Here is a 25,003-nt window from a genome sequence, read left to right as displayed (position 1 = left end):
TTTAATTTAGTCTATAAGTGACGGTTACCACTTTCCATCAGATGGGCCGTCAGCTTGATTGCCATTCTAAGTTGCATAAGAAATTAAAATTAAATTAAACCTTACAGTTTTTATTCCTAAATGTTTTCATATAATATCGTTATCAATATGTTTGTTGTCTCTTGTCGCCTTGATGGCTCCAGCAACCAACTTATAAATATAATATACAAGTATACGTAGAATTTGAGATGAGGCCTCGGTTAACCAACATACCTTTGTCAACCGCTTCGGTGTAAGATTTTTTTTTATAAAAAAATATATATTATGTATTCTCAGAGAGTTTTTGCGCAGAGCTGAATTCTCCGCTCACATCTTTGGGTGGGCATTACATATACAGTGGTTTTACTCCCGAAAAACATTAACCATTTTTGGATAATCGAGTAAATAGTGCAAAATTTTGTGTATACCCATATACACAAAATTTTCGCGTGTGCGTGCGTGCGTATATGCATGTCTTTTTTCTTTTCTCTCTCTCTCTGTGTCGGTGCGTGCACACGCGTGCGTGTGTGCGTATTTGCATTCGCGTGAGCACGTGTCGTCAATTCGTAATTTATTTTATTTATATACATTTAAGTTTAACATTATAAAAGTGGTAGCTGTAAAAAATACCATAAAACCATCAAGCGGAAAATAATTTCACAAACGGAAAACAAACAACCGTCACCAAATCCAACAACAAATTAACCAAAACCCAAAAGCAGCATAATTTACACAGACCGATCGAGTACGGTATTTAAACCGCTTTTTATGGACAATTTGTATGAGTTTTTGTGTCCAATAGTGTTTTTTTTTAATTTATTATTTTACCTAATTCGGGTGGTTAACACTATGCTCAAATTGCACGGTCAAATTGAGAGGTAAATTTAAAATATTTATAAAACAAATTTAGTCTATGGTCAGAGATAACACAAGAAAAATAGGAAACTGTACAGGGTAGTTATTAAACATAGATATAAAGTATGGATTGTAATAAATTAGTTGAAACTCAAATTAAAATAATGTATGATAATAATAATCATCCTATATATTAGATATTAAGGTAATATATGATAATAACTTCATATTATTTACGTTTATTGGTATTTATAAAATAGTTTACGAATTTATTATTAAACATATTTTAATTTTACGGTATTGCCACTCACAGGACTATCATAGTGTTGGGTTCATACTTCAATCTATGAACCCAACACTTAATTACTCAATTAAAACTCTACGATTACAATCCATACTTTTGTCTATGGTATTTTAAATTTTTTAGAAAGACCGCAAGGCTAAGGAATTTATGTACATCGTGACCACGCGTCGTTAACTCCTGTTCTTTCAAAATAACGAATGTTAAGAACCTAAAAAAAAGTGACGGAAATCGTGACTGTTTTTGAAAAGGACAATATCGGATACTGGCTTGTAGTATTCTTTTTAAAGTATCTACAAAAGAGTCACAGCGTAAATAACTAAGTAGGAGTAGTTCCAATCGTATTTGATATGAACTATTATATGCATTTTTAATAGAAATAGATCAATATATTTTCTATCGAAAAAACAAATAATTTATATTATGTTTTACGTATATATTTACTTAATTTAATTCGAATAATCACTCAAGATTCTCATATTTTTATTATTTTTGCTTACATTATAAACACGAAATCGCGTTTTTTTATCTGTCTCTATTTACTTATATATTTGCGAATAAACTATTGGACAGATTTCGAAGAAAATTGACAAAATTTAGTTCAAAACATACTCCATATTTTGGTAATAGTGAAATTTCATAGGTACATAATAAATATGATATCTCAAGTACCTTTCAATTATATTAATTGCAATTTTTAAGGTATTTATAATTATTCTACGGCGCCACCTATGATTTATGTTAACTATATATACAATGTCGTTTAAATGTGTCTAATCTACATAGAGCAAAAGACACTTGTAACAAAGCAAAATCCGCAGTGTTTAATTTAAAAAAAAAAGTGCGCGATTGTCTATTCTAATAATTTATTTGCAACATAGCAAGCGTATATGCTGTAAACTTTTTCATTTATTCCTGTGAGTGTTTTGTGATTATTATTATTAAAAAAAAAAAAAACAAACGCAGTGTATTTTTTTTCATCTAATCTAATTGCATCCAACTCCAAGGGGAAATACGTGTACAAAGCCCAACTCAGTACCCTCAAAAATGTCACTAACCTCCTATCGCACCGGCAGTGCGAGACCGTGAATGGCCTATAGTTGAAATACCCGAATCTTCTTTTAAACGCTCCAATATTAACTCGGCAATTGTCGTGGGCCCTACAGCATCTGTCTTCGGTACTATCGGCGCCCAGCTCATTGTACCTCGTTGCCAATTGACCGGCGCCGCACCATTTTGTCCCCGGTAATATGAAATTCTCCCTGATGGATCGCCGTGACCTGTTATCGTTAGAATTAGATGAGGAAAACTTAGGCAATGATTATTGTTTTTATGTAAGCGAGAAAAGTGGACAGAGTAAGTAAGCTTGGCGAGCAGTAGTTCAACGGAGTTGCAGAGGGCGCTTCTCGTGTGCGTGATTTGGTAAGCGTGAAATAAAATGAACTTATATGACTTTAAGGCAGTATAGATATCAGAATTAATGATGTGTCTGGAAATGTAAATTCGTCTTGTACTCTTAGCATAATTATCTTTCTGACTTTATCCTAATTATTTGAAGTAGGCGTAATAGCATTTTGGCTTTTAGTTTTACAATCAGTTGCCCGCCTAACGTCTACCTTATTTAGTAAGGGATTGTTAGCAATGGAGACTGAGAATCACATTGCTAGCAACATACCCAAACAGATCGATCTCCAAGCGATTCCCTCTGAAAAATATCACGGTTAATTTCTGAGAAATTTATTATGATGGGCTAACTGATGTGTTTTCATTCTCGTCTATCATCCTTCACTGGTGTCCCGCCAGCGTATACTGTTAGCGCAGACGGGATGACCATTCCTTTTTAACCATAAAAAAATCAACCCTTCTTAGGAATCTATCTGAGGGTAATATTCGCCACTTACGGTATAAAAAAAAGGGCTGAGGAAAAAAAGGAACGTTGGGAATGAGTAAAAAAATGGGCAAAAAAGGAATAAAGGATTTATTGAGAAGAAGAAAAGGGGAGATACTGCAGTTGCGTAGGCAATATTGGTTAGAAACTGCAGTGGCACGGGAAGCCGGAGTGGCACAACCATATGTCTATACTGTAGAATCAGACGGATCACTAGAGAAGTATTCCTGTATAAGATGACAAATTTTAAATATATAAATATATATATAATTTAATAGGTATTTTTGTAGTACAAGTTTTAACCAAGTAATATAAAAATGGAAGAAATCTCTTTTAGAGATAAGTTCGCCTTTGCTAACATTGTTATTAACTTATTGTTGTTACTGTATGTTTTAATGCAATAAAGAATATATACGATATATATATATATATATATATATATATATATATATATATATATATATATATATATATATATATATATAGTAAAAAATATTTAAAAAACTATGTTCTAATTTTAGTGAAGATACCCATTTCATTCTATGAACATTTCTCTGCATATGATAAATAAATAATTTTAAACAAACAAAAAAAATATATGTAAACACTTTTAATAAATTTGTTTTTATACAACTTAGAATGGCAAACAAGCTGACGGCCCACCTGATGGAAAGTGGTAACCGTCGCCTATAGACATGAGCAGTACCATGGACATAACAGAGTATACTGTTTCGCCCATGATACCCCTCATGCGTTGCCATTCTTGAAGACTCAGGTGTTATTCCTCTGTACCCAGTAAATTCACTGCTCTATCCCGCCCTTCAAACCGAAACACAGCCATGCAAACACAACTGCTTCACGGTTGAAACACGATTGGGACAGAGGTACCCAAGCAATCGACTTTTATACAAAGTCTCCCTCTGGTGAGTATGATGTATGATGAGTATAAAATGTATGGAAATACAAACCTCAGGGCTTTTCATGTCAAATATTTTTGCAATAAAGATAAAAATGAAATGGGGAATTTGTTGAAAGTTGTCCTATTATTGTGGAGTTAAGCTTAATTTTATATTATTATGAGTGTTGAACTACTGCTGTAACTAATTACACTGTGGTATAGATTAGGAAGAGGTAAAAAGGTATTGTATAGTGATGAATTTGATGGCTGGCCAATATAATTATTTTTTAAGTATATAAATATTATATTAGTATTTATTAGATATTTTGTTATACTCATTTAGAAAGCTGGTAAAAGTTATTTTGTAGCATTTATATGATTAAAAAAAAATGGAAAATTTCTTTTAAATAGTAACCCTGCATTTGTTAAAAATTAAAAAAAATACTTTTTAGTAAAACGCCAATGGATAGTTAGAATCGAGTATTTTTTTTATAAATATATTAATAGTACTATGTTGATTACTATATTTTTCGCATTATATGTTGCCTTCTGACGTTTGTTTTATAATCCATTAGTACTTAAGAATTAAAAAAAAAACTACGTGAAGACCTGTCATTGGTTTTTTTTTGTAATGTTAATTCATATTTACTGTTATTATTGGTAAAGTTGTTAGTCTTCCTAATAAACAATTTGCAGTACGCCCAAACTTAAATAAATGTATAAATTAATTTGTCGTTTACATAGTTTAAAAAACATGGGCTGAAGTCTTAAGGTGGGTGGTCATTAAACAAAATTGAACACGAAATACTAGATGTCGCTAGAATCAAGACTTGTGGTTTTTGTTGTTTATTTCGTAATTAAAGATAATTTGAAGCGAAATTTCTAAATTGGCGAGTAGTTTAATTTATTTTTCATCAATATAGTAATAATTTTTGTGTTTATTCTCTTGCATTGTACAACTTTGTAAAAAGACTTGCAATTGTATGGGCTATAATTAATACAAGAAAATATCGTCCATTACCTGTCACTTCCCAATCATACATAATAATAAAAACTACTCGCCAATTTAGAAATTTTACTTCTACTTGTTTTTAATTGCAAAACAATCAACAAAACCCACAGGTCTCGATTACAACGCCATCTAGTTTTCTTGTCTAATTTTGTTTAGTGACTAATTATATTAGGAAATTTTCTTTAATTTGTACTGTTCATTACAAAACTTGTTATTACATTTATCTATATTTATATAAAAGAGGATGCTGAGTGACTAGATTAACTGATCTATTTATTCTACAGCCCAAATCGCTGAATCTAGAATTTTAAAACTAGCAGATAAGTTCTTTATATAACGTAGGTGAATAATAAGTAAGGAATTTTGAAAATTCAACCCCTAAGTGGGTAAAGTGGTGACCGAAAGTTCATATGGTATTTCGTTACTTTGGAGGTTTGTATACTTGAATTTATAGATTTAGGCTCCTGGTTTAAAGCAAAAATCAATAAGTTTATTAGCTTTCGAAGAATTCACCCTTGAAGGGTAGAAATAGGGGATATATATTAAAAAAAAAATATGAAAGACCTTATTAAGATCAATAGATGCCTAAACAACATTATTTAGAAACTGTCCATTTATCTGTATAATTTGTTCCGGCATCACGCAAAAATTACTGCATCAAATTGAATGCAGTTTTCACAGTTATGTTCCTGAAGGTCTGAATTACAATTTGTTATTTTTTTTTATCTTAATACGCTTTCTAGAAATAATCTCTTTTTGTGAAGTCTACATTAAATGTTTGTTGCTTACATAAAATGATCTTCGGTTTCACATGCGCAAATTAATATCCTAAGTGCTAAGTTAATGCATAATTTAAAGTTAAATTTTCATATTTAATATTAAAAGCAAACTCGATATGGCGTTGTAGCTCTTGTGATAAAGACAGCACTAACTGCATTAAGAAGTCCGCAAATGATGAATTCATTTGAATTTCGAACGCATATTTTGCTTCATGCAATTGCGTAATTGCTCTGTTTTTATCTTACAAGAGTAAATAGATGCCTGATTGATCTAGTTCCTTGAATAGCTATGATACTTTGTTATTTTTTTTTTAAAACTCAGCAACGACATTTACTTTATGTGCCACTTTTCGGCCGGCTCACACTTAGGCAAAATATTTTTAGTTTAGGAAGTCATGTTATACGGCATATTTCCTCTGCCTTTCCTTTTGTGAATAAACCGATACTGTTACTCTATTTAGTCTATGGCAAGTTTATGTATAGTACAGACTAAATAATTACTACGTTATTTAAGAGTCAGCACTAATCATATAGTAATGAAATTCGAAAATGAATCTATGTCATACGTAGAAATATCAACAAAAACAATTAATATTTATAGTATGTATTGTACAAACTATTTATAATGTATTTTTCTCCAAAATATCGATATCTATAGTAATTATAAATGATCAAGTTACTTTATAGTGTAAAAATGTTTTAATTAAATTAATTGGTTGCATACAAATGTTTTGTTCGAATTGTCACGAACCTGGTAATTGTTGCAAACTATCAAAAATTTGACAGGTCACTTGACCACAAATTAACCTGTTTTGTCTATGATTCTAATGTCATTTTGTGTTATATATTTAATTGGTAAAGCTATCAGGTTTAGAGCACTATAAGTGTGCGACTCTAAAAAATCCTCGGTGTTATAAGAAATTAACGGTATGATGAATAATAAAAAATTGGTTTTTCTAGTACTTCTGTTGAAGACAAACCAGGAATCACTACTGAACTGCTGCACAATATAGTGTAATTTTTTATCCTCCGGCGCAGAACATAATAGAGCTCTTATGGATAATTATAAATGTTTTTCTTAGCCTAGGATTGTTATAAAGATTCTTATTTTGTTACGCACAATATCTAGTTAATACTAGGTATGCATTAGTTGTTCTTTTATATCGCTTTTGCAGCTAAGAATTTGACAAATATTGTTAGTTTAAAACTTGAGGAACTTTAAAGAAATAATTTCTTCAAGGAACTCTTTTATTGCACTCTTATCTATTTCTGCTAATTATATATTTCCACGTTTCAATAAACACATTAATTATTTATTTAATTTAGGTGCATATCATAATTTATATTTATTTAATATTAGTTTTAATTATAATCAATATGTATTTATATATATGTATTTAGTTTTATAATGATGTATATCAATTAAGTGCATGAAATAGTACAGTATATATAATACATTTGTGGATTCGTAGAAAAGAGGTCATTCCAGCGTGACGGTGAACGCAGGTGAATCAGGGAAATAAAGAAACACTAGTAAAAAGTTGGAAACAGAAAATAAAAGCGTGCATTTAATTTACTTATCGCTTTGAATTAAAAAAAATATTATAATAAAAATGATACAGTTTAAATGAAAAATAAGGAGAAAAAATGTAAATATGTACTACTATAGTATTTTTTTTTATTATTATTCAAAGCGATAAAAGATTCAAAACGTCTTATTTACACTTATTTCTTTACATAAAAAAAATTAAAACTCAAATAACGTTTCCATAAAAAAATAATAAAAAAAAAAATAAGCACAAACAACACCGATCATTACCTGGCCAAAGAGTTTTCTGACACTTTATTTCTGTTCTCCATCATGTAAGTCATTTCTTCGTGCCTTTGCAGACATTCCGTTTTTAATCTGTCATAATCTAACCATTCGACGACATCGGACGGTAAACCCTCTCCATTTTTCAATATCCTAACTGTCATATTGTAAAAATGGCGGTAAAAGTTTTCATTGTCAAAATTATGCGGGTTTCTCTCCAAAATTCTATACGTCTCTTCGTCTAAAGCTAATTTAAGTTCTTTTCTAAGTGTTTTAAGGAAATTTCTAGCTGATCTTCCTTGTGTGATGTGTTCGCAGTCCTGGATGTCGCCATTTGGTGCGTATATCATTTGGACAAGATGGCGGCCGTCGGTCAGCTGACGAAGCTTCAGTCCATGTCTGAAACAATAAAAATAATATATTTGTTCAATGAAAAATGTAACATAGAAGGTATTGTTAGTAATGCGGACTACCACTCCTATTACTAGCAATATATCCTGTCAGGTCAACCTCCACGTTATCCCCCCTCCCCCTAGAAACCGTCGTGATGATATCCAGGTGTAACCGTCATGACGTGCTTATTATTTATCGTTATAACTATTTACCGTATCATGTATTATTGTAAGGTTTTTTAATATATTATCATGTATTGAAAAACCCTTATAGGAGAGGCCTATGTTCAGCACTGGATGGTTAACGGCTTATACGAATGAATGAATTTATACAATAAGTTATGTAGATACACAAACTTGTATAATTGCTGCATCAATAGCTTTCTTCTTTTAACAATAAATCATTATTGTAAGTAAATGTTAATCGATACGCCTATATAATGTTCTTTAAATTAATAAAATAATTAACTTCTTAATAAACTTGTAGGCACTGCGTGTTTGCGAAGGGCTTATAATTAAAAAAAAAATCTCGCTACTTTATTTAAGTGGTTACTATATATATATATTACTAGTACATAGTTTAAAAGATATCATAGACAAAAGCCTATATGCATCACAGATAAAACATGGCTATGATATATTACTTTTATTACAATTAATAACGCTGTGAATATTATTATTTTATTGTGTACATTTTTTAGATGGTTGCATACAACAGTGCCAACTCAACTTAAATAACCTAGTGATTATTTACTCTGTGGTATAGACTAAAGAGTGAAATCATAGACAAATTAATAATCAATTCGGCACCCCACTTTCCGTGGACTAATTCACAATCCATCACTCGGTCCCCAGCGTTACACGAGTGGCCTGTCAATGCAGCCAGTAATAAACATATCTGTTACAAATACCCTGCAGGGCGAGATTTGCTTAATTTGTTAAGTTTTATGTAAGAATGAACCAACATAATAAAAAATGAAGACCTTGAATTTGGTGAATGATCTTTCTTATTTTTAACCGACTTTAAAAAAGGAGCGCAATCTCAATTCGGTTACTTTTTTATGTTTTATTACCATATCAGCTGTCCACTGCTGGACATAGGTATCACCCATAAGGGAAATTTACCAATAATTGCCACACTTAGCAGACTGGTTTGCTTCGTCAGTTAGGCTCTGGTGATGTTTTAAGAGGGACGCTGCTGCCCATCCCTCGACCATTTAGTTCATTTCGCCTCTTACGATACCCAAGAGAAAGGTGGCCCATTCTTGTTTGTTACATCAGAACTTCGTCATTTACAAACCGACTTAAAAAACTATTTTTTTTTATTTCAAAATATATTATTTTTAAATCTCGTCCGATAGAAATTTTATCAAAATCGGTTCAGTAATTTAGTTTTTAACAAGACTATTTGAATAAAGATGATTTGAAGTTGTTTATCAAAAACATATTTAATAGTAAATTAATATTTTTGTAAGGGAGTATCAGTACGTTTGTAGTATTAATGCTTTTTTTAATGAGAGAATGGTAACCCCGCCTGCGCTATCGGTATACACTGGCGGGGCACTAGTAAGGAATGATAGGTGAGGATGAATGCAGGTCAGTTGACCCACCGTGATGAATTCAACAAGAATTAACCATGATGGATTCCAGGGGGAACCGCGTGGAGGTCGACCTAAGAGGGTATTTTTTTTATGGGTGAAAATGGAATGGTAACCCCGCCTGTATCATGTATCACATTTCCATATTTAGAACTAACAGAATGTTTCATCATGCCTCCCACCAAATTGTTTATAATTACTCCTCTCCATCCAAAGGTTGCCTGCAAGAGATCGCTCTTAGCGATAAGGTCGCCCATTGTTTTCTCACTGTGATTATTTCTTGTAATTGATTATATTTATAATAAGTTCACTATTGTAATCTTTTGGTAGGTTAACAATAAAGAGTATCTATCTATCTATCTATAATTAATACTTTGGTTACATATTTAAAATGCCCTAAATTAAAATTTTCATGAACCAGAGGGAGACTTTGTACAAAAGTCGATTGCTTGGGTACCTCTGTCCCATTCGTGTTTCTACCGTGACGCAGTTGTGTTTGCATGGCTGTGTTTCAGTTTAAAGAGTGGGATACGGCATGAATTTACAGGGTACAGAGGAATAACACCTGAGTCCTCAGGAATGGAAACGCATGGGGGGTATCATGAGCGAAACAGTATACTCTGTTATGTCCATGGTACTGCTCATGTCTATAGGCGATGGTTGCCACTTTCCATCAGGTGGGCTGTCAGCTTGTCTGCCATTCTAAGTTGTATAAAAAAAAATATCCGTTGAAATAAATTTTCTACTATAAAAAATTATTAATTATATAAAAAAAAAATAGTATTGCATAATATCGTCCATTCTTCTTCCCTCCGGGTCAACCCCAAAGTATTCACGATAGACACCACGTCCCCAGCGGCCGGTGGCCGGGACAATTCTATTATTGCCATATTAAAATAATGGTTTTTATTTATTGCGACCACGCATTGTGGATAATTGTGACGCCATTTTTGTTTTATGTTATCCGATATTGTGATGTAACATAAATGGAGTAGTTGATTTCGTATTTCGTTTGTGAATAATCTTTAAGTATATTAATGAACTAGATATATTTTGAATTTCATTTATTAGATAAAAATTATCTCTTGACATTTAATAATGACATTTAAAATTTTAGCGCCAAATATCACCTTTTTTTTTTCTCTTTTAAGATAAGACCGCCTTTTGTACATATATATTTTTCTTCAAATGGTACAACAAAGAGTAAATAAATTAAACAAAAAATTTACTTCTATAAGAAAAAAAAAAACAATTGCTGGTTTAAATCCATAGAAATTGTATTCTGTACTTGCTTAATGTATGTTCAAATCCTACGAGAATGTATAAATTAATGACAACTTTTTATTTTTTTTTTAATAATGTTACAGACACTACCTGCTGACATACGGGATAGTCCTTCCATTACTTCCTTTAAGAAAACACTGAAGTCACATCTTTTAACCAATTGTACATGATAATTCCATGCACTTATACATATGTATATATGTCTATTTACTTATTTATGTATTTATTTATATATTTATTCACAATTTGTGTTTGTTGTATTTACATTATTTTCACCGGTACCTTTCCTGCACTGGATTACCCAAATGAAATTATTTTCTCTCCAACTACACTGGGTTGGCTGGAAGAGATCTCTTTCAGAGATAAGCCCTCCCTTGCTAACAAGTTGTTAAACTAATCGTTACATGTATTGTTTAAGTGCAATAAAGAATATATATATATATATATATATATATATATATATATATATATATATATATATATATATATATATATAAAATTGATATATTTTTTTTATTTATGACCTAATTAAAATATAAACACTAAATATTAAATGGAGTAAATCGCAACGCACTCGTGTAAACCACATTCAAATTTTTTTTGCAAACGAGCATTCGGCTCACCTGATGGTAAGTGACTACCGCCGCCCATAATCACCCACAACACTAAAGGCATTGCAGGTGTGCTGCCGGCCGCATTAAGCCGTTTTTGAGATTAGCGTGCAAACGTACAGACAAATGGACAAAAATACTAAAATTCACAGTTTTTCTTATATATCTTCCTTGTACATGACAGCGAGCAGTTACAATTTACAACACCTTCGACAATTCTTAATTGATTTTGAAGAATTCCTTTATTTTAAACGAAAAGAGTTTATTTTCATGTTCGCTTCACTTGAAATAAGATTGAAGTATTTTTTTTTATCCATAATTTTATTTAAAAGCTTACATGATGCCCTTGGAAAACTCAAACAAAAAAAAAACTATGTATACACTTGTCAATATTTGAATACACAGTCGAAAGGACGTATCAGTATCGGTTAAATGAGCCGTGATTGATCAAGTGACGCGTGGGGTCGCGACTTAGGGGACTTAAAGCCACATGCCAAAATATAGCATTATAAGTTAGTTTCCTGAGCCACCCTAGGGATTGGCGGAATGGCGCGTCTTTCTGTTTCGGGCATAGACAAATTATACGTGAAGTGTTTGCCGATCTGGTTTTTATAAACTGTGCATCCAATAATATTCTTGGAAAATACGATTGATATGGTCTTTTCCAAATCTTGCTAATATTTTAAATGTTAAAGTTTATAAAGATATTTAGATGTATGTTACTTAAATCACGTCTAATGTATTGTTAAATAATGCATGTACTTGATTTATAATTGTTTCATTTTTTTTTTATTGGATGATAATGGAATGGTAACCCCGCCTGCGCTAACTGGATATGCTGGCGGAGCACCAGTGAAGGGTGATAGATGACAATGAAAACAGGCCAGTCAGCCCATCATGATGAATTCATCAGGAATTAACCATGATAGTTTCCAGAGGGAACCGCTAGGAAGTCGACCTAGTTGGGTATATTGCTAGCAATGGGATTCTCAGTCTCCATTACTAACAATCCCTTTCCCTCCATGTTTCATATATTGTACGCTTATAAAGTAGGACATGGAGATGCTGTTTAATAGATGTATATAATATAAATAATGACAGGCGTGACAGATATGTATGTATGTATGTATGTATATAAATAATGTATATAAACAGCCGCAGTGACCAGGTCGATATTAATTTTGATACTCCAATTGTTTTTGTACGTAAATATCTATAAATATATAAAATGAGTCGTGCTGCTGGATCTGCTTATAGAGACGGTGGCTTTAGTTGTTAGTTGTTAAGCATTTATTTATTAATAAAAGACACACCAACAATATGCTCACAGTAATTAAGTTGACAACATACAATGTTATTAGCAAGTAAAAGAGAAAAACTACTATTCAAAAAATGCTTAAATCTTAGTTTGAACAAAAAAAATTTTGCTCCTCACTACCAAGCTTAAGGCCATATGAACACATCAATTAAAGGTGTATACAGCTTTCATAGATAAGCGTCAATGTACACTAAGTAACAATTATACAACTAGAAAAGACCTAACTACCAATCCATATTATTAATAAGCCTAGTAAACTGCACTAAAGAATTACCAAAGATGTCGATATCATGGTCAACGTTTACGGCTTTATTATAGGATGATAACATTCTGTCGAGGGGAGAATTGGATCCTAAGTTAGTACGACAAGCGTATGTCGAAAATGTGTTAACTATTTTAGCAGATCTAATATTGAAATTACGTGGTACTATCAAGCGTATATTTATTTATTCATTAGTACAAATATGTGTACATGGCGGACTTAATGCTAAAAGCATTCTCTCCCAGTCAACCATAGGGAAGTGTCAGAATACTCGAATGCGGTACTAGTAATTATTGATATACATACATATATTATCATATTATATACATATATTATATATATATATATATATATATATATATATATATATATATATATATATATATATATATATATATATATATATATATATATATATATATATATATATATATATATATATATATATATATATTATCTCCGTACTTATTGTTATACATGTATCAATATATGCTGTGTTTGCAGCTATAAACAATTGTTACACTTAGTTCTAAGCTCCATAATTGTATATATATTTTACATTATTTTGTGGAAACAATTGTTGGTGAACCTAAATAAATAAATGTAATACCTTAATCTGATATATGATCCACAATAAAGACATTTGTATTTAAATGACTGTACGGATTTAAATATAGTGTTTTTTTTTTTAATGGGTGAAAATGGATTGGTAACCCCGCCCGCGCTATCGGTATACACCGACGAGGCACCAGTGGAAGATGATAGGTGAGAATGAATGCAGGTCAGTTGGCCCACCATGATGAATTCGACAAGAATTAAACGTGATCGTTTCCAGGGGGAACCGCGTGGAGGTCGACCTGAGAGGGTATATTGCTAGTAATGGGGCTATTAGACCCTATTACTAACAATCCTTTTCCCCACAAATATAGAGTTGTAATAAGTCAGTTCAGCGCTAGTTAATGTAATTATGTTTCTGTAAAATATGATTTGGCTGAATGATCTTACAACTAAGGCATTAAAAATTTATAAAAAAAATGGCACATTGGTTGTCTGGAAGAGATTGCTTAGCGACAAGGCCGCCTTTTGTATCACTTCTCATTAATATTTACTGTATTTGTTATTTCTCTTTTTACTTGGTGCAATAAAGTGTAAATAAATAAATAAAACCATTCAGAATAAAAAAAAAAGTGATTTTGTGAATGTAGTTTATAAGTTAAATTGTTATGAATTCTTTTGTCTTATAATAAAATAAAAAAGAAAAGAAATTTGTTACATAGATAGATTATTTTTTAATTTAACACTATAAAGTATATAGTGTTTGGTGATATATGGATGATAGTGTAATGGTAACCCCGCCTGCGCTAACGGTATACGCTGGCGGGGCACCAGTAAGGAGTGATAGGTGAGGATGTAAAGGCAGGTCAGTTAGACTATCGTGATGAATATGAATACACCTTGAATTCAACACGATGGTTTCCAGGAGAGACCACGTGGAGGTCGACCTGACGGGGTATATTGCTAACAATGCGATTATCCGCATATGATTTTGTATGTTTTTATTTATTTTACTCAAGGTTTTAGGGTTTTACGACCAGCTGTCAGCCTGGCATCGACCTTTCTTGGGAATGCATTTGTTGGTGGTATCCACGACCTGCGGTATGGAGGAAACGATCGAAGAGAAAGGAGGAGATCGTTGGCAGGGAGTAAAGGAATTTATGGGGAAAAGGGAGTTTTTTTTTTAAATAGGTGATAACAGAATGGTAACCCCGCCCGCGCTATCGGTATACACCGACGAGGCACCAGTGGAAGATGATAAGTGAGAATGAATGGCCCAGTTGGCCCACCATGATGAATTTGACAAAAAACATGATGGTTTCCAGGGGGAGTGCATGGAGTTCGACTTGGGTATATTGCTAACAATGGGGCTATTAGACCTCATTACTAATAATCCTTTTCCCCCCAAAGGGAAAGAGTGAGACATTGTTGTTATGGAGAGGACTCGAGCGGCTGGGGCCGCATACCCCTGTTCCCTTACTCTAGAATAAGGCCACACAGGTATGTATACAACTGGACGCATCATTACAGGAGAATATCCCTGGCAATAAATAAGTTAAACTGGCTTTATTGTTCTTAGATACTGGCATTCTTAATACTTCATACTTTGGTTATAACCAGTTTCTATGTCCATTAACTTTTTAAAAAACAAAAACATAAAGTCGGCAAGTTTTATATATCTAATCACTTTGAGTGAACAAAAATGAACGTACATGCGTATAGGCGCAAGTTGTGCCATAAAGAAAAGAATCTATCGTTCGAAAAAAGAACGCGTTCGAAATTTGAAATAAAATGAATTAATGATGTATCGGTGTACGGGGTCAGTTACAAACTTTTATTTTCGGTTCTACTTTTGTGATGTAAACATTGTTGTACAACATTCTAACAGTAAGTGTAAGTTTGTTGAATTGTTAAACGAATTTTGTAATAAATTCTTAGTGTTGTAATGAGTGATATTGATTTATGGATGTATGTATTGTGATACGAACGCACATTACTGTGAGATGAAAGTGGATATGCTTTTTTTACTGGTGAGAAAGCTATCTGCCGACCTAATAGAAAGCGCTAATCACCGTTTATAACGTGCTATACATAGAAAAATAATAATATCCATGGTAAAACACGGTGGACATCAATACACTGTGCTGCCCAATATACTGTGTTGCTCATGGCACATTAAATTAAAATGTCTTAAATATATGTATTATTAAATTAAAAACACATAAATTTATGTAGATAGGTCAATTTTGATGAAATTAGATCTGGTTACGATAGAGTTGTAATACCTACATAATGTACAATATTTAATCCTTATTAATATGTTTTAGAAACCTATCCCATGTGGTCCCGGCATAGAACACGCCACCTTTTTCTTTCCCGTGGGTGTCATAAAAGGCGATTAAGGGAGGGCGTGGGATGGGCAACAGCGTCCCTCTTAAAACATCTCTAAAGCCTGCTAATACGCCTGCCAAGCGTGGCAACTACTGGCAAAACCTCCTCTTTTGTATTCAGCAGTGGACAGTTAAAGGCTGATATGAAGATAAATATTATAAACTTGAAAGTTTGTTTATCGGCTGAAACCAATCACTTTAAAATTTGGTATAAGATAGATAGATAGATAATTTATTTACATTACTTACAGCACACAAATTACAATACAAACATACACATAATACACAGTAAAAGAGATAAAGGAATGAAAATAAAAAAGCAACAAAACAAAATGTATAAACCAACAAGTGTGCCATAGTAACACAAAATGGTCACAATTCAGTTTATTGCTTTGCCCTCAAAAGAGCAAAACACTGATATTCTGTTGTGGCCAAGAGTCAGTCGCGAAGTTCCTTATTAAAAATAATTATAAAAATAAATATAAATAAAATGCATTGTGTGTGTCCATACTATATGATGTAGAGAATGATATATATATATATATATATATATATATATATATATATATATATATATATATTTATATATATATATATATATTTATCCTGGTCAATAGACATACCTCGATTACGCGGATAAAGTTGCGAGTAAAAGCTAGTAAAAATAATAACAAAAGCATCTATTTGTTTAATTTAGTATTGCCTAATTTTGTGTTTCGTTTACTTGTATTTTATTTTGTGCAAATTCTAGTAACTACCAAATTACTATTTAAGTATATAATTATGTACTGTTTTAGCTGTTTGTTTGCCTTAAATAAATAAATAAATCTTAGAGTAACATATGGAAGCAAAATGTCATTTTGTTATTTTGAGCGAGTATCTATTATTGTTTTTTTGGAATAGATGATATTAAAAAGTTGTTTCCAATATCGTTGTTAATTACCATAAACCTATTTGTAATATATTTGTGTGTGTGTGTGTGTGTGTGTGTGTGTGTGTGCGTGTGCGTGTGCGTGTGCGTGTGATAGTGCGTGTGCGTGTGCGTGTGCGTGTGCGTGTGCGTGTGCGTGTGTGTGTGTGTGTGTGTGTGTGTGTGTGTGTGTGACGCGCGTGCGCGTGCGCGTGTGCGTGCGCGTGTGCGTGTGCGTGTGCGAGCGCGTGCGCGTGTGATGTGCGTGTGCGTGTGCGTGTGCGTGTGTGTGTGTGTGTGTGTGTGTAAATTTGCATGTATGTACGATAAAAGCTATCCAACAAAATCAATTAGCTACAATTCAACAGACAAACAGACATTAATTATATTAACAACGATAGTATTTCGATGCACTTTTTTAAATATGCCTTCTAATGCTTTCAGGTATCTGTGGTAAGTGCCACTTACCGCCTACCTTAATAAATAACCGTTAACTGCTTATTAATAGCTCGAAGGCACAGAGGCGATGTGGTTATTCTGTATCACACGTGTACTCTGTACTATAATAATGTAAATATATAAAATGAAAAAAAAAATGTTTTTTGAACCACGAGTTCTTAATCTATGGTTTTCGTAACAACATAAATAGTGATGATACTGAGGTCCACGCCACTTCATCCAAAAAACATTGTATGATCTATGTAACCAAGAAGTTTGTTAAATTTTAATTCAATTGAAAATTTTATACTATAAACTAGCTATATATAAAGAAAGAAATATTTTTATTACAGTAAATTTAAGTTAAAAAAGTTTTGAAAAGTCATTTTTTGTACTGTAATAATGTAAATATATAAAATGAAAAAAAAATTTTTTTTTAACCTCGAGTTATTCTTAATCTATGGTTTTCGTAACTATAACATTAATAGTGATGATACTCAGGTCCACGCCACTTCATTCAAAAAACATTGTATGATTACTATGTAACCAAGAAGTTAAATTTTAATTCAATTAAAAATTTTATACTATAAACTATATAAAGAAAGAAATATTTTTTTATTAAACTTAAGTTAAAAAAGTTTTGAAAAGTAATTTTTTTATTATTCTATCTCCAATTCGTAATACAATTGTCCCAGTCAGTAAACATATTCCGGTCATATTGCTAGCAATGAGGTTACTAACAATCCCTTTCGCCCCTGTCATTTTTATTAACAGCTGTGGTCCATCATCCTGGTCCAACATCCGGGTCCGCGTGGTAATCGTCATTCTAAGAAAGATAATGTAATTGGAACTCCATCTAATGTTTTTTCAACTGATTTTAAAAAGAACAAGGTTCTCAATTTAGTTGCATTTTTTTATATATGCCATCTCATAACTCCATCAGTTCTAAACCGATTTTTTTTATTGGTGAAAATGGTATGGTAACCCCGCCTGCGCTAACGGGATACGCTGGCGGAGAACCAGTGAAGGATGATAGATAAGAATGAAAACAGGCCAGTTAGCCCATCATGATGAATTCATCAAGAATAAACCATGATAGTTTCCAGGGAGAACCGCGAGGAGGTCGACCCGGTTGGGTATATTGCTTGTAATAGGATTCTCAGTCTCCATTATTAACAATCTCTTTCCCCCCGTTCTAAACCGATTTGGCAAATTCTTTCTTTATCTAAAAGAATATATTCACAGATTGGTTACATAGAAATATTATTAAAATCCGTTCAAAAAACAAAATAACTGGTTTTGCCACAATTGAAGTCGATGTTTTTTTTTCAATTTTTACTTTTAATAACTGACTGACTGACTGTTAGCCGAGTTACGTGTCGAAGTTCCTCGGATGATGTGCCTAATATTATATATATATTTTTTGCACGTCTATTGATGAATCATTCGACAAAAAGTTGCGTTGCGCTATGCCGTTATTAAAGAAGTTAGAATATAATAGGTAACTTGAACAGAGCTGTCGTGTGATCCTGGCATAGAATTGGCCACTCCTTCCTGTAACGTGAGTGTCGTAAGAGGCGACTAAGGGAATTTAACGGTCAAGGGATGGACAGCAGCGTCTCTTTTAAAATATCACTAAAGGTTCACTGTGGTTGCCAACTTGTCTGCCAAGCGTGGAAATTACTGGCAAAATTCCAAAAGGGAGAAGTCTATGTACAGAAGGGGATAGATGGCTGATATGATGGTAACAGAGCTGCGATTGACTAATTATTTTTTAAAGAAAATATTATGTGCTCAGGGAAACAGAATTAAGTGTAATAACTGAGTACATATTTTTTTTTTATTTTTTTTATTTAGAGGCTGAGTACATATCTTACTGAATATAAAAAAAATTTAGCGAGACAATGTCTTTTTTAATTTTTTTTTTTTTTTTTATAGCAACAGCAACAGCATATTGCATTATAACACATACAAGAAACATTGCTTTAACATAATTATACAGTATGAAGTTAAGTAAACAATTTTAAGGAATTTAATAATATTATAATACAAATATTTTAAAAGTTATTAGTTATGGAAATATACAAGTAACCTGAGTTGTGAGTAATATCCATAAATACGATTAAAAGTGAATTACATTAATTTTTTCATTAATACACAAAAAATTCTATGTAGAATTAGAGACAAGTATTTATACTCGTAAAAGGCGAGCATAACATTTGGAATTTCACTGATTTACTTTAATTACTAAGAGTAATCGAGATAAAAAGTAAACATCCAATAAATGTGCATTCTTAGATTATATAAATGAAGTGTCTCCATATAAACGCTTCTAGAAAAGTCAGTCAACTTTTTCATACAATTTTGCGTGATCCATAGTTATGAACGATTCCTTGATAACTTCTATATTTATTTTATTTTATAAATTTTGCACCTTTCTAATGCGCAATAACTCATTTTATTTATTAAATAATTAAATATAAAGCCGTCAAGGTACATTGTGTGTGTATGTATATAGCACTAATAAAAAACGAGTCGGCAAATTTGACAATTAGCTAACGAAAAGTTGACCCGTTTTTCAGGCTCGATGCTCTATCTATATAATCAAGGTGTGCATTATATAAAAAAAAATAATTTCAAGTAAAAAGAAGAAGAAAAAAGCACAATCTAACAAGAATAGTCAGTTTTTCATTAATCCTGTTAAATCACATACATTTCTCTGTCAATCATGTATATATTTAGTCATTATTTAATGACAACAAGCATCACTTTTTAATTAAGAATAGCTATATCATAAGCAAATAACTTTTACAACAAATCCAATGCTGGCCGCTTCTGCGTCCGTTTTGTCTATGATTCAAAGTTCAAAGCACCTTTTTTTGTGGAACTTTTTTTTTTATGACAGTTCGTTTTCGCGCGCTAACTGACGTTTACTTGTTCTCAGCGCGTCTCTATGTTGTAATCCATAGACCTCTGTAGGGTCATTGGATAGTCTATCGAACAGAACTTAATGAAAAATAAATTTATTAATAATCATCACATAAACATTTTTTAAATGAAATCAGTAACAAAACAAAATATTCAATTAATTACTGGACATCAGTAGATCTTATGACCGGATTAATCGGGTCTCTTTACATTTCTGTGGGCCGGAGCACCTGGATACTTCTCGTCCTCTTGCCTTCGTTCAAAGACGGGCTATGAGAATTGTTGACGATCTGAAGCTCACAGACGGTATCGAGCCCTTAAGTCTAAAGCGAGACTGCCTCCCTTTGCGTACTCTACAGCTTATATAACGGATTGTTTTTTTAATGCAATTTAGCACAAACAAGCTGACAGTCCATTTGATGTGAAAATGGTTACCGTTGTCTATAGACATGAGCAGTACCATGGATATAACAGAGTATACTGTTTCAGTCATGATACCCCACACGGGTTGCCATTCCTCACTCCGGTATATAGTATCCACTACCTAATAATAACATATATATATACCCTACTTTATTGTTTATTGCACAATAAAACTTTGTACAAGTGGCGAGCTTAATGCCATATGGCATTCTCTACCAGCTTACTATTAGGTAAAAACAGAAAGCGTATGAAGGGCAGATGTAGTGAAGAATATGTGACAATTAGGTATATGTAGTACACATTAAAGCAATCATACATAATACATAAGAAATACACATATAATATATAAATATTACTTTTAATTCATATGGATATGCTAAAAAATATGACAAATATAACTTTAGACTGTATATGATTTTTTTTAATGGATAAACTATTACGAACATAAAATAAAATCTTTCCTCTTTAGAATATTAATTTAGAAGTAGGATTGAAAAAAAATATTTAATTTTGAAATGACACGAATCAAAACAAGCAGTAATAATTTGCAAGAGCAAAAGTCTAATTCTAAACTCCCGCTGGACATCGAATCCATTTTGTAAGTTTGACGTTGTAACCAAAATGGCGGCCGCAAATGGAGGCTGGCTAATCTTGTTACAAGTTGCGAACATTGCGACTCTAGTGTTTGAATTAGAGGTTTTGGACTTCGGTTGGACATTTTAAATGTTTTTAATTGTGAAAAAAAAAGTACAATTGTTAGATAATTTAATTCGTATTATGTTGTAGTAATTATCTTTAACTGAGCACAGAAAAAATAAATTCTAAGGTTTTTTTAGGGGTAAAAATGGTATGGTAACCCCGCCTGCGCTAACGGGATACGCTGGCGGAGCACCAGTGAAGGGTGATAGATGAGAATGAAAACAGGCCAGTTAGCCCATCATGATGAATTTATCAGGAATTAACCAGGATAGTTTTCAGGAAGAACCGCGAGGACAGCGTTCTGGTTGGGTATATTGCTAGTAATGGGATTCTCAGTCTCCATTACTAACAATCCCTTTCCCCCCAAATTCTAAAGTTGTGAAATAAAAAAAATAAGACCTTTGTTTATGTATTCATTGATATATCTAATGAATACATAAATGAATACCGGTTATTTGTATTAAAAAACTTAGTTTAGTTTTAAACCGATTTTGTTTAAATTTCTATAAAACCAATGAACCAAACTGTAAGTATATCCTTTCAGATAAAAAATACTTTTTCAAATTGGTTTATAACTGAAGTTATGAGGTAAGAAACTCGAAAAAAAGTATATCCAAATAAAAAACTCCATTTTGAAGTGGGCTGTAAATATACCTACCGTCATCAATTGCGATCACTTGAAGTCGTACGCCCTATTGCGTGACAGTTGCGCGATGTTTTTTGTTGCGCGTGCGTTTATATCTCAAGATCAATTATTATTATTATATAATATTTATTATAATATATAATAATATATTTTTTTATTATACTTAGAATGGTAAACGAGCTGACGGCCCACCTGATGGAAAGTGGTAACCGTCGCCTATACACATGAGCAGTACTATGACCTATATTCTACCCTTCAAACCGAAACACAGCCATGCAAACACAACTGCTTCACGGTTGAAACATGAATGGGACAGAGGTACCCAAACAATCGACTTTTGTACAAAGTCTCCCTCTGGGAGTAATCATTAATTATTACACATATTTAAAGTTGGTAAACAAGCATAAGTCATTACCTAAATGATCGTGTTAAGTCCTCTTATAAACCATAGATTATTAACTGTTACGTAGACTTATTACTAACAACCCATCTGACAGAATTATTACATAGGTTATAATTCTACAAAGGCATTTATTATTTAAATTATTATTTACAAATGTTTTTTGTTACGTTTAGAATTGGCAAATCATGCATTTCCGCTAATGTTCTTATCATTCAAGGCAATATATAGACTCGCAGAACTACGGGTGATTATATATATCATCGATTAAAATAGATTAGATTTATTATATATTTACACTGACTAAATAATGTTTAATCATTTAGACAGAGTTTTGTCAAACACTGATTAAATAAATAGTTTTTTTTTTTGTATAAAAAGCGTCAAAGTTTAGTTAAAGGCATTCTGAAAGAATTGGATCAAATTTACAAATTACACACTGCAATCTAACAGTCAGTTCTCGTTTAATTGATTGACTTTGTCCCGTTCGTTCCTTCGTCACAATTTACACAATTTAAAAACAAAAGTAGCCGCCAAACCGCCATGGTATCGTTCGCCCGCACGCACAAATACCAAACGTCAATCGTTTCGAATTAAGAACAGTGTTTGAAATTTAAAATGACATTTCCTGTGAATGGGAATGCGTCTCAATATATTCTTTTTTTAATTTAGTATTTATGGTCAGTATTAAAAATAATGATATTTATAGTATTTAATAGCCAGTATCAAAAATGCAAATTTAATATCAACCGAAGTGATAAGAAACGTTAAATGCTATGAGTACGTTATACTACGTTTATAATTGCTACATTTTAGGGGGAAAAGGGATTCTTAGTAATAAGGAGTGTAGTCCCCATTGCCATATACCCTGTCAGGTCGACTTCCATGAGGCTTCCCTTGGAAACCATCGTGCTGAATTCCAGGCAGATTCATCACGGTGGGCTAACTGACCTGCCTTTACATTTTCACCTACAGACTAGAGACTACAGCATGGGGTTCTTCAAAAGGGGGGGTAAACAGGTTTCTTCAGGGTCGGCAACGCACGCGTAATACCTCTGGTATTGCATCATATTAAACTGTTCATATTTATAAGAGATGGTTACTATTTTCCATCAGGTGGACAGTCAGGTCGTTTGCCTCGTTAAAATAAAAAAAAAACATAAAATTTCGTATAGATACACTTATTTTTTTATGAGGCCTAGACAATTGACATTCATTGCGTTTTCCTAGAATCATCTTATAGTCTATGGTCCATTCGCGTTTCTAACGGTAGTCTGTAATTGTTTATTGTATTGCAAAACCTATACAGATTTTTTTGTCGCGTCATAGTTTTGCTTTCACATTAGAATTAAGTACAGTGAATTAAGGACTTTGTCTTACCGAAAAAAAGTACCCAATTGAAAAAAGAAATTATTTTTATACTTATAATAAATCTGTAGAGAGGTAAATTCTGTACATGAAATATATTTCCAAAATAATTATCAGGCGGTGATTAATGATCGATACTGATGCCAAAAATGCAATCAGTAAATTTTTTGTCTCTCTGTCTGTATGTTCGTCATAGAAACAAAAACTACTCGACGGATTTTAACGAAACGTGGTACAATTATTCTTCATTCCTGAGCAGGTTATAGTATACTTATCATCACACTACGATTAATAGGAGCAAAGCAGTGAAGGTGATGAACGTCTGCGAGCACAACACAGAACATTCAGATCCGAGCCGACATAGAAAAGTTTGAAAGAAAGAAAGAAAAAGCTTCATTGACAACCAGTTGCATTGACAAAATAAAACAAAGTAAAGACAATAATTAGTATATTACTGCAGCGGCCAGCAACTGAGGCATTGATGGACGAACGTTCAAATGTAGGCCGAAGCGTAGCCGAGGCACACATACGTGTGTCCATCAATGCCTAGTTGTGGCCCAGGCTTGTATAGTACTTTTCTCAAACAATGCGCGGAAATCAAAAACCCAATTTTACTTTTTAAGTTCAATGATGAATAACGAACAATAATAATTTTTCACGCGCCATAATGTTCCTTTGTTTTTTTTCAATAAACAGCTTTCTATTTGCAAGCCAGTTCGAAATGTAAATAAAACCTTTTATCCTATAAACATATATTTATACCTATAAACATAGCTACCAAGGAGGTAACTAACCTCCTTGGTAGCCATGTTTCGAAGTAAAAGGTCATTCCATTTTTAAATTACAAGATAGATATGAGTTTACAACTATGTAAAATTACTAAATTTATCTGGCCGCAAACCACGACAGATATGGATTTTCATACAACTTTTGCCGGCCGCTGCCCGCATGTATCTGGCCAGTACGGCAATTTTGAGTTATCTCGAAGAAAATTGTCAAAATAATTCTGACATTTCCAAGCATGTTTGAGAAATATTAATTTGCTACAATTAGCTGTCAACGTGGCCAGCTTAAGTCATGACAGTTTATTTACTGCCACAACGCTTAAAACAGTTTCGTTTCCTAAATTAGCTAGACCGAGAATTGAACCCACAACAAACCTTATTACACAAAGCAATGATGACGGAGGTCGTGAAACGATGATTAGAATATGATTT

The 25,003-nt window shown here is 32.5% G+C and overlaps 1 protein-coding gene across 5 annotated transcripts in view; it reads right to left on the bottom strand.

Annotated features, from left to right (window-relative positions):
• The window catches only part of LOC113510121 (uncharacterized), a 109,186-nt gene that overhangs the window by 34,308 nt on the left and 49,875 nt on the right, over positions 1 to 25,003 (bottom strand). For 4 of the 5 annotated variants that reach the window (XM_052898162.1, XM_052898169.1, XM_026893541.3 and 1 more), the window contains 2 exons: positions 7,571 to 7,963; positions 2,233 to 2,454 (listed from right to left, as the gene is read on the bottom strand). In XM_052898162.1, coding sequence (XP_052754122.1) covers positions 2,233 to 2,454; positions 7,571 to 7,963 — 615 coding nt within the window. The remainder of the gene's footprint in view (positions 1 to 2,232; positions 2,455 to 7,570; positions 7,964 to 25,003) is intronic. The other variant, XM_026893543.3, reaches the window with a different exon arrangement.

This window comes from Galleria mellonella, unplaced genomic scaffold (assembly GCF_026898425.1).
Source record: "Galleria mellonella isolate WM207_F2 unplaced genomic scaffold, CSIRO_AGI_GalMel_v1 utg121, whole genome shotgun sequence".
Taxonomy (NCBI): Eukaryota; Metazoa; Arthropoda; class Insecta; order Lepidoptera; family Pyralidae; genus Galleria; species Galleria mellonella.
Note: the sequence above shows the minus strand (reverse complement) of the source record. Positions and strands in the feature narration are given on the sequence as shown.